Source organism: Erpetoichthys calabaricus, chromosome 4, assembly GCF_900747795.2.
Source record: "Erpetoichthys calabaricus chromosome 4, fErpCal1.3, whole genome shotgun sequence".
Lineage (NCBI taxonomy): Eukaryota > Metazoa > Chordata > Cladistia > Polypteriformes > Polypteridae > Erpetoichthys > Erpetoichthys calabaricus.
This window is the reverse complement of record NC_041397.2, coordinates 288,722,556-288,734,922: the sequence shown is the minus strand read 5'-3', so window position 1 is coordinate 288,734,922 and position 12,367 is coordinate 288,722,556. Positions and strand designations below refer to the sequence as shown.

At 38.9% G+C, this 12,367-nt stretch overlaps 1 protein-coding gene across 1 annotated transcript in view; it reads right to left on the bottom strand.

Moving 5' to 3' along the window:
- Positions 1–615: 615 nt before the first annotated feature.
- Positions 616–12,367, bottom strand: part of dhrsx (dehydrogenase/reductase (SDR family) X-linked) — a 443,758-nt gene continuing 432,006 nt past the window's right edge. The window contains exon 7 of the mRNA XM_028800889.2: positions 616–2,628. Within this exon, the coding sequence (XP_028656722.1) occupies positions 2,440–2,628 (189 nt within the window). The 3' untranslated portion in view covers positions 616–2,439. The remainder of the gene's footprint in view (positions 2,629–12,367) is intronic.

Here is a 12,367-nt window from a genome sequence, read left to right as displayed (position 1 = left end):
AAAGTGTCCCAAAAAAGGCACAACACAGAAGGCAGCCATAACTTTCCAAGGGTCTTTTCATTCCAGTCACTGCCTTGATGGACATGGTGCCCGCTCCTTCTATTCAAAAAATATAATAAAGGTGGGGACTGAAAAACACAAGGTCACTTCACACTTGACTGGAAGGCAGTTCGATCAGCTAGACAGACCCCAGTAATTTTTCAAAGCACACAGGGGTCCCAACTAAACAAACATAGGCTATTAGAAAGTCTGAATAGAAAATGTATTACTATGGTGGCCCAAAATGAAAGGAGCCAAATCAGTTAAATGAATAAAGAAAAAGTGACTATTTTTTTGTGTTATTTGGGCGAGAAAAGACTAAAAATAATCCCTCAAGGCCTGCTAGGAGTCACTCATCAGAGATTTTGCATGCTGCTTGGGTGAACCCCTACTGATCGATCATATCACGTATAAATGATTATTAACTGTAAATCACGCAGCAGTTCAGTATTTTGAAATGAGGCAGCAGAAGAAAAATACTTGAAGCTAACAGCAGAAAAAACAAACACTATGACAAATATGAAACTGAATCCTGTCAACATTAACCAGCACTCGTGATAAATCAATTAGACTCAATTTAATATGACATGGTATGAACATTATTTATTTTTGCTTCTGCAATTCAAGCAAATTTGCGCAAATTCACAGCTTCATCTGGTCACAGTGCAAAAGAGGGCAGAACACAGAGTCTCGTCTAGCAGGTAATGTGTGTCTAGTAAGTTATGGTGTTAGCATTGTCTGTTCAAATCCCACCGCTGTCACCCACATGTCCACTGGCAAGACGTGGCACCTGCCCACGCTCCCACAGTAAGATTACGCATTGCTAGAAACATAATGAGTACTACGCTATGTGATAACATTTCTAATTTAAACGAATGATTCGACTGATTAATTATTCAGTCTCTAAGAGCTCAGATCTGAAACAGCCTAGCTTTACAATAAAGATCATCCCAACAAACAAAAGGAATTTAATTGTACACAGATAAGTCCACTGATTAAAACATCTAAAATGATATGTCAACAACAAGTAATTTCAAAGAACATAAAACAGGGAGCAAGGGCAGAGACAGTGACAGCATCAACCCTTACCAGTTAGTGGTGGGCCATAAGGCCATCTTGTAGACCAACCATGCCCAAAGTATCAAGCGTCCTTTGAATAATATGCACATAAATGAAGAGGCTGCTTGTGCTACGTCTTATTAACTGTTGATGCCTTGGTTCAGGTACAGGAGGTGGATTATATCTGTTGGCTTAATTTTTAATTGCAGGTTAACGACTTCTGGCTCTTATTTGTTACTTTTATTTACTGGAGCAATCATTCTCCAGAATCTAAATGTATTCATATCTATAATGCGGCTATTGAATAAAAAATTCTAGTAACCTTAAATCTGTCTATTTGTCATGGAGAACCCTGCACAGATGGCATGTTTGGCAAGTAGAAAATGCCAATTGAAGGGGCAATGTACCTCAAGTTGGAGAGTGGTGAGTCCAGGGAGCCACTATTTGGGCAAAGACAACACAGACCCCATCAATCTGACAGTTTTTGGGTTTCGGGAGTGCAATGCAATGTCCCTGGGTAGGGTCACCTGGTGGTCAAGGGAGCATCGGGGCTATCGGATCCTTATAAAATCTGACAAGGTCACCCCATGACATATTGCTGGCATGTGAAGTTGCAGGATGTGTTGGCACTATTACACTTCTTGTCAGGGTGGTCTGGGACATGAAATCACAACCTTTCAAATTCAAATCCCACGACTAGCCCAAGATTTTTATACATCCCTATGGAAGTCATGCCACATGCATGCACTCCAGCTTCAGATCGTTTCTATAAAGTGCTTCATTATGACGTCCACAAAGAAAGACATCCATCACTCACACTTGATAATATTTGCATGTTCTTAAATAGCTGACGGATACCAAGTGACGGGGCAACAACTGCAACTTCAAAGCACTTTGGAAATGGAATTAAACAAAACATCTATTATTTTTTTTTCTTTTTTAGAAAGTCTATTGAACATCATATGAAAATATCATCTGTGTAAACATTTATCATGATGCTGGACCGGGATAGCATTTAGAAATGACAATTAGTGGTGATGTAATTTCAATTCATGTGCAAAGGCAAAGCTTCTGCTGTCACTTTAAGAAAGGACTGCAAATTCATAATCCAGTTGCTTTAGCCCCACAAAGGAGTGCAAACTCTCAGGAAGGTTCCAGTAATTACTTGAAATGATCTGAAATGATGACTGACTACAGTGGTGCAGGTAAATCTTCTTGTCTGGTCCAAAGTGTAAAAGTGGTGCTACTCCCTTGTTTGAACTGATCAAGATTAGAAAAAGCAGTTGGTCGATCTATTTTTGACATCGAGTTGGACTGGTTACATGTAACTGATTGGTGATCTTAGCGGCTCCTCTCGGCAATTCGTACAAGGTCACAGCTTTGGTGGTAGAGCTGGTGTTGAAGCTGCTCGTCATACGTTATGTCTGCAGACTTAACCTTTTGCCCGTTGTACAGATAGCAGCCTCCAGTTCCCTCCAGGTCTGGTGCAACGGCAGCATATATTGAAGTCGAGGCTCCCTGCTCTGGTGTCTAAAAGGAAAAATAGACAAAGAAAGGAGGAATGAGTTCATTGGTGTGATGTACAGCAGTACAGCAGGAGAAGGAAATACAAGATGCTTCAAAACTCACTTTCTTCTGGGTGCAGTGGTGGGGAGATACAGCCTACTCCCCCTGACTTGAAAAACAGGGCATATCGAGATTTACATTTACGGTTATTTGCTTAGCAGACGCACAATCAAGAAAACATCAGTTTGGAGGACTCCTTAGGAACAACCAACCCCACTAAATATCTACTGTTACAGATAGGGGGCGCTGTCGCTCCCTTGAATCCTCAGACCAGACACCAGATAAAAGTCCAATAATTATTATTTATTATAATAATAGTGTGCACAAAGCACCTACACTCCTCTTTCCAATAATAAATCAATAATGCAATAATTCCGATACAATTCACAATAACAATAATCCTCCACACCTCCCAGCAGCTCAGTCACCCTTCCTCCCAACTTGGCTCAATCCGCTGGGGTTTCCCATCGTCCTTTCATACTTCTTGACCCGGAAGTGTTTCTGTCCCTCAGTCCATGTGACTCTTAACACTTCCGGGTCAGGTGAAAACTCCTTTCCTCCATCCCGGAAGTAGGTCATTTCTTCTGTCCCTGTGACTAGGACGTACTTCTGGGTTATAGTGCAAATAAAAATCCCTGGGCCTCCCTGCAGCATCCCCTTGCGGCCCCCATGGTATCCAGTAGGGCTGTGCATTAAAACTCCAATGTCCATGAGGCCCTGCTGGAATTCGGGGTACCTCCATGTTGCAGGTAGGGTTCCATCTGGCGGCCTGGAGGTATTGGCCAGGATGAACGGCCAGCCATATCCCACACTACTCAAACAAGCATTTGTAACTTTATTAAACATCATAACAGCATAGCTGTGGGGTAAGGCTGACCACCCAGAGAAGGTCTTGTATTCTTTATCTATTCAATGTAGCAAAAACCTCCTAAAACTCAACACGGTGACGATGAGATTGTGTGAAGACTTGTTTTTCTTAGACTCTTAAGCTGTCATTATTGTTTCCAACTGTATTCTACAAATGACCTCAATCATTATGAGCTCATCTCACTCAATGAACTGTCATAATGAGTTGAAGTGTTCATATCAATGCTCCCTCAGAGCAGTCAAATAAAAGATGTCCACTGCACGATTGATCTCAACTGGAATTGATGGCAAACGACTCTTTTCTCACCCAGTTTGTTTCAAGCCCAACATATCGTGATGTCTGTCTTGATCTCACGTTTTTGAACAGAAGTCATCGATACTCTAAGCAACACTGATGACAACATGGTCAAATTTGAGATAATCTTTGAAGATACACAAATGGAAGAATGAACACTACACTAAATACACTATATGAATACACTAAATGAAGACTTAGAATTTGCACAAAGCAGGCTCCATGGGGATGAGGACGTATCTAGAAAACACAGAATGGAGAAGTAAAAACTCTTCAACTATAAATGGTAGGTGGTGTCACCTCAGAGACCTTTTGATTCAGGCTCAAAATTAGCATTTTCCGAAAACTCTGGCCAAAATGGATAAATAAAGACATTACAGAAAGGTAAAACTGAAAGGATCACTGTACAAGAAAATTCAAAGAACAGCCAAATAAATCTGACTTAGAGGAGTACTGGACACTACAGCAAAAGATCAAAAAAGAAAATGATAAAGAAAAAAGGCATTTGAAAGATCAAAAGAGAAAAAAATTCTAGTGAAGGCAAAACAGCAAGCATTTTTTAAGTGCTATTCTAGTAAAAAGACACTTAAAGAGAATTTAAGAACCTTCAGGGATACAAAAAGAGAAACCACAGAAAATGAGAAGGGAATAACAAAGAAAATGAATAAATATTCCAGATTTTAAAATAGAAGAGTCAGATGTGCTTCCAGCCCTCAATACAGAAGACTAATAAAACCTCTGGACCTGATGGGATTTTACCAGTTGTACCAAAAGAAGTGAATGATGACATCTAAAAACCACTGGAAGGCATATTTGAGCCGACACTTGAGGAAGGAGAAGTACCAGAGGACTGGAAAGCTGCAACTGTGACTCCAACATTCATGAAGGGAGACAAAAAGAATCCTGGTCATTACGGACCAATAAGTCTAACTTTTATGCCATGCAATTATAAAAATAACTATATGAAAATAATATACTAAATAGCATGGGTTTATAAGAGGAAAAACTTACAAAGCCAATCTTTTAGATTTTTTTGAACAGGCAACTGCAATGGTTGATAAAAGTAAAGTATACAATAATTACACTAATACATAAGTTTCTTAGACTTCCAAACAGCCTTTGACTTAATCCCAAACTGAAGATTCATTCTAACACTAGAGGTTGTGGGCATCGGAAGTAACTTAAAAAACTGGATCTTGAGTTGGTTAACTGGCCAAAGACAAAGAGTATAGATAAGAGGAGAACGCTCTACATGGAGTGAAGTCATCCCCTGAGTCCCTCAAGGGTCTTTTCTGATTTATATTAATAACACTGCTTACAATATGATTTAAAAACTTGTGAAATTCGCAGATAATACTAAAAGTGGTAATGGCAAACACTAAGGAGGCATCAAAAGGAATACAGACAGACTTGGACAGACTTCAGAACCTGGCGAACAATTGAAAAATGCAGTTTAATGTAGAAAAGTGCTACACCTGGGCAAAAGGAAGGTCAAATACAAACACAAGATGGCAGACACTGTCCCACAGGAAGCAACCTCTGACAAGGACGTAGGGGTTTATGTTGGCACAACATTTTTATCAACCGAGCAATTTGTGGAAGCAATTAAAAAGGCAAATTGAATAAAAATGCTCATGCATTAGTGAGACTGCATCTGGTGTATTATGTGCAGTTCTGGTCACCACACAAAAAGAAACACATTGCAACTGCCTCTCCTGTCCTACTCAGACAGCCTCAGAGAATTAAATTTGTTTTATTCTCCAGCAGAAGAAACTGCATGGGGACCTAATCCAGGTCTTTAGAATCCTCAAAAGTATTGATGAAGTAGATTCAGCAGAATTCTTTCAACTTAAAGGGAAAATCACGTACTTGAGGACATCAGTGGAAATTAAGGGGAAGTTCAATTAAGACTAAAGCCAGGAAGCACTTCATCACACAAAGAGTTGTAGGACTCTGGAACAAACTAGCAAGACATGGAGCTGAAGTAGAAGCCTTCACAACCTTTATTAAGAATCTGGATGAGATATTGGGACAGCTTAGGACTGATCTACACAAACAAGCTTGACGGACTGAATGGTCTCTTCTCATTTATCAAACGTCGTATGTTTTTACTTCTTATGTTCTTATTTAAAAGAAAGGGAATCCACAACAAAGGCTGGGTGGTAATGATGTGACCCCTCAAATAATATCATACTGTATTTTAGACCAATTGTAAGAGCCATCTCCCTAATCCTATAAGATTTATGAATACTTTATAAGATGACATCGCATGATCTATAGGAGATTCCTATAACCCCCATAAGTACAATTGTATTGGTATATTCTTGCCATTTCTAACAGCTTGGAGTAAGCATTATTCTTCAGTTAGTGACAGCCTTGCCATGTGTAAGGTGTAGAGGCATACGGTTTTTAAACGTGTTCGTGCTCATGCTTGATGGCCTACGGGCTCTTCGAATGTGTGAAGTAACACGTAAAGAAAACTTGTTTATTTAAGTGAAGTACCGTATGCTTAAGGCGTACAGAAGAAGAAATTAAGAACTTTTAAGTACAGAAATAACTAAAGTTTTTCAAGAAAAGCTAAGTTCATAGAAGATACATTTTTCCTTTTTTTGCCTTTTATTCTACGTGTGTAACTATTTTCTCTTTTATTCTTGTGTGGATTATTTTCTTTTAACTTTCACTAAATATTTTAAAACAAACTTTTGGACTGTGAGAATTCTTTCGACACGCGTTTTACCCGTGCTTGACAACACCTTATATATGTCGGCAGCTACACCAATCATTACTGTTGAGTCCAGCAATACATTTACATTTTTAGAGCTGCTAGAAGTAGAAGACAACTTGTCGGATTTTTTATTTTAAGCCATATATGAAAAAGACTGCCGTGGTTTTCATGGCAATGACTGTTGGGTGTGTCAGCGTGAAATGCACGTTTCAAACTAGCTGCTTTGTATCAAAGAGTTTTCTACTTCACCTTACAGACCAAGTGAGTAAGAATGAGCAGACGTATACACCGCCATCATGCCACTTTCAAAACAAGGAATATTCCTATGTATGTGTATTGTATTAATCTTTTATTAATACAATAGTTTGGAATAAATATAAATACTTTTAAAGTGTGTCATGTTGCTAGTTTGCAGCATTTTAGTACTGGAATGCTACGATGCGTGGCAGCGTTGCTTCCAAGAATCACTCACTGTGCATCATGTCATGATACTCCATTATTTAATGTCACGCAGTGTTGAGTGTCCTAGATTATGGATTAAATATTTAAACAATCTCAGTCTTGTGCTCCTAATGTTCAAAGCTTCCTGGGTCTTAGTGGTCTTAGCGTCTTGTTCTGATGACATCACATTCTTTGATTAAAGGCTTTTAACCATCTTTTTGGCTTTACTCATGGTTTGTTTTCTGGTTTTAGACGTACATCTAGTCTGTTTTAACACCATCCTCATTGCTGTTAATTGTGTCATCAGCAGCCAATTCAGAGAGGACCAAAGCAGGTGGACCTGGTCAACGCTGTCGTCCAGCAAGGCCACTTTGAATACTCAGGACTGGCATAACACAATATGGTTGTCCCAAGAATATATGAACAAACATCTTGGTTTCAGCAAATCCAAACAATAGCTAAATGTAACCTTATTTGATAAACGAGGCTTAATACACTGACTGGTGGACCATTTATTATCAGGATACTGCAGTATTGGTCTATGCATATATGATAAATAATGAACTCTATCAAAACTCACAAAAAATGTAAAGAAATTTATTAGATAAAACAGTTTCATTATCAACAGTAACATTGTCAAAACTCTTAAAATGTAAATAAACCTAATGAATAATTTAAAAAACTGTTAATTTCCTTATTTTCTTCAGCAGTATTACTAAAAATGTGACAGAACCTGAAGCATGGCACCACACAGAAACACATGCGCCACAAAAGCCGTCCACGCTTGTTCCACAGAATGCATTTGGTAGCTGGTGACTGTTTGTACTTAGTGGGTGGCAGAATGTCCATGTAGTGCTATCCTGACAGTTGTGACAAGTCAGATGCCTTGTGATGAAGAAATGACTTCACTGTCTGCACCACTAGCACAGCCTACACGTTCCACATCATCCATTTGATTGTCATTATCGTCAAATTACTCATCGTCAACAAATCTAGTTGTTTCAAAACATCAGCAGCTTTGTACCTTTCTCATAAAGACATAACTACTCACTGTCTATTTAGAACACTATTTTCTTTAGCAACCAAAAGACAAAAAATATATGGCTAACCATTAGAAGGCAGCACTATAGTAGGTAACTGAGACGCGGTAACATGTTGGCTGCAATCACAGTGGCTGACATACGAGTTTTCTCGTACATCGCGCCTTAACAGGCTCAATCAGATACCTTGTGTTCAAAGTGTTAAGAAATTTTACTTTGTGATTATTTATTTAAAAAACAATGATGCAGTATGCAGAAGTCACATGTTAGGATTCTGAAGTTTTGAAATCTATAAAATTAATTTCTTTGAACGTTTTGTATTTTTAGCTTTGTTGTTTTAACGTTGCAGTTTTTTTTGAAGATTTGTATTTTGATCACTGGTTCTTTTCATTTCGTGTTTGCTTCCTCTCGGTCATGGCCATCTTTTTTATTGCTGTCACAGCTGGCCGTTAATCACAAGATCAGCAGCGATGCATCATTCAGCTCTTGTGGCATCCATGTGTTTGGATTCGTGAATAAAATATTTTTCTGGCATTTAAGTAGCAAATTAGTCCTATTAGTGAGTCTGGACTTTGCATAAAAGTTCAGCTTGTGTATTTGGTTTTGGTAAAATTGATCTTTTCTTTTAGACAACTTTTTTTGTCCTTCGATTTAACCTCATCTCCTAGTCTTCCTTAATTTTGAATGACTAATTTCATGTGGAATGTTATGTGTGAAAAAGTAAGCACACCCTGATTGCTTCCATATGAAGTGAGAGGTCATTTCTGCCAGGCGCTCCTTTTTTACCTGACTTGACTTGTGTGTGCGAGTGTTTGAGAACATCTGGAGACGGACTGCAAGAATCACAACTGACGCCTTTATGGCCTTAGTGGGGATAAGTAATTAGATGGATGGACATTAGAATGTGCTTAAAAGGACTACTAGTGCGAGAACTGCTTGGAAATATTCCTTATTAAATATACAAAAGTCCCACTGTGAAACTAACAGGGCAAAAAATACAAACTTGTTGGTAATCTTGTTTAGAAATGCGATGAAGGAGAACACGTCCACAGAAGAAGAAGATGAATTCAGCAAAGTATACAAAGTAGGGCTTGGAAAGGAAGATACATTGCTTCATGATTTGTGTAACTTCAGCCAGGCTGACACGGTGCTTAACACCGCAGGGCGTATCAGTGTGATGGTGAGGGGACAGAGGGTGGCTTTTATTTGGACCACACGGAATATCACACTTTTTATGGAATTCACATCCTTATTACCCACTACATATTTTCATTTTGGCTCTGCACTTTTCCTAAGGCTCAATGCAGGCTGTTTTTCTTGTAAATCTTAATTATTCATATTTAAACTGACATAATTTAAATTATGCATTTTAACCTCAAGTGATAAAAACAGTGGTTCTCTTTGAAATACCATAAAGTTTCTTCATTAATATTACATTAAAGATAAACCCATCTTTTAATATTTAATTCTAGTTCTAAGAGTTTATAGAAATTCAGCTAATCAGAATATCAAATAAATATCTAAAGGATTTTTCAAGTTGACAAACCAGAGTATATGACTTTCAAAAATAAGCAACAAACTGCCGTAATGGGATTCATTATTTTTATTATATGATGCAATACTTTTGAAACCCTCATGAAGCCTTTAATCACATAAACAGTCCTGCATTTTATACAGCACCAGAGAAAATGAGGACTGTTGTCACAAAAAGAATTCAAAAAAGCAAATTACTTTCACGGTGCCAGGGTTGGCATCTTTGATCCCATCATAGTCCAAAGGATTCAGAAATTATTCTGACCCCTTCACCTTCTGTACACTGTATTGTGTTGTAGATATATTCTTAAATGGATACATTTGACATTTTTGCCCATTGTCACACATGTGCATCAGAGGAACACCTTCTCGGCACAACACAGGTACTCAATACCTCGCTGGGGCAAGAGGGGGCACGGCAACGTAAATCTGTCCATCTATTGCTCTTTTATTGAAATCTGCTTAAATCAGTTCAGGCTGTGGAGACCAAAACATTTGGCCTATGGTAGGATGCAAGTCTGTTCACAGGGCACAGTCCACACACCATCACCTCCCTCACTCAGATGGAGCCAATGAAATGAATTCACATGTTGTTGGGATTTGGGAAGAAACCCTGAGCATCCAGAGGGAAATCAGTGCAGACACATGGAGTATAAGCAAACTCCACCACTGACCAGGCAGTGTTTGATCTTAGAATTGTGAAGCTGTAAGGAATCATCATGCCTAATAATACTGCATAGATTAAATATAATATCCTCAAAACCTTTACAAAATGTGGGACATTCTTTCATTACTGCAGCATCTTCTTCCAGCACAGAGTTGCTGGGAGATGGAGAATTTTATATTTTGAATTGCATTCTAACCCTAAGCAACCAAATCAGAAGCATCAAATTAATGTTGCTAGGTATACAGATGACACACAATTAGACATTTGTCTCTCATGTCAAGGGCAGCACTTCATCAGTAAGATAATCAGATGTTTGTTGGATATGACTCACTGAATGTTTCAAAGTCCCTTTACGAACAAGACACAGATATTTAATTATAAGACAAGGTCAGTCAGGTTATCTGTCACATAAATTAGGCATGTATTAATTTAGAAGTACGGCAATTGGGTGTGACGTCAGATTCGACAGACAGACAGACAGACAGGCAGGCAGGCAGGCAGATACATAGACAGATAGATAGATAGATAGATAGATAGATAGATAGATAGATAGATAGATAGATAGATAGATAGATAGATAGATAGACAGATAGACAGACAGGCAGGCAGGCAGGCAGGCAGGCAGGCAGGCAGGCAGGCAGGCAGGCAGGCAGACAGACAGACAGACAGACAGACAGACAGACAGACAGACAGACAGACAGACAGACAGACAGGCAGGCAGGCAGGCAGGCAGGCAGGCAGGCAGGCAGGCAGGCAGGCAGACATATAGATAATGTAAAAAGAAAACATTCTCACTTCAATTCAACTCATGGTCACAGCTGCATTGGGGGTCTTTGAAGTGTCCCCCCACACACACATACCCTGCATATATTAGTATCTGCACATTTTTTTTTCTTTGATTTACTCATCTATTTGCAATTTTCCCTTTTCAGTTCTTGTGGTAAATCTGACTTTTGGCATCCTGGGATTTCATGTTTGGACCGTATTTATTTATTTTAGTAGCTATTTATAACTTCATTAATATTTTGGCAGAACTATTTCATTATGCCCAATGCATGCCATTTATAGAAACTCTCCCACGTATGGCGAGGCCGCAAAAAGCTTAAACAACATGGCACATCCACATAAACGACTAGGATAAGCTTTCTTGAAGGATTTAGTTGACGCACCTCATTTTACAGGTAACAATCAAGCCGTTAAATAAGAAACGATACGATTTACAAAGCATTACATAGCAGACAGTATACATTAAGAAATTAAGCTGTAACAAAGACATAAGGTAACTGTCGTCACACTTACAAAGCGAGTGATTTCCATAGTGCCGAGAGATGCGTGTAGACAGAGATCCGAATGTTCTCCACCACAACTAACCAGCTCCCTAGAGTTTATAGATACGAATTGAAACGTGACCAATACAAGAGGATAAAGAGTACCACCGTGATGCTCAGGGGAGCACTGTAAGTAAATGTTCACTATGTGACTCTGTGTGACAGAGGTTTTTTGGACATTAATTACATCACTATGAGTGTGGCGAATGACTAAATAAGTGTGCTAATGGGCGATGGAACAGTAGGGGTGCACAACCCAAACAAATAAAAATTTCAGCTAAGACATGTGGGTTAGAATGTATGTTTGTTGTTGGTCTTTTTATATGGTTGCCACCATTTTGTGACAATTTTTTCCTTAGCTGAGACCATTTTTCTTTACATTCGTTATGATCACTGCTGGACACCATGATAAGAGAACAACGAGCTTCATCACGTAGCCAATGTTAATCAAAAGATTTTTCTTTTTGCTAAGTATTTATAATAGAGAAAAGTGCAAATAGTTGAAAAACTGGCACTTACCTGTACTAAATGGGGTGGTGTGGAGTGGGCACTGTGTCGTAGTAAGTGACACACAGACACGCAGTGGCTGGAGGTTTTTCCACAGTGCTTTTGGCAAAGGGAGAAGGGCCCAGGTTGGTTTTACATTGAGGAGGTGATTCTTGCCCACATCTCTTCAGTCTGTGTCTTTAAACTAACTCACATCTTGACTTGAGGTTCAAAACAGAACCTGACAACGACAACCATTTAAACCCTGAGGAAAGAGACGTGCTTAACAAAAGTTTAGGACAACCAGCTGCAACTGCATCT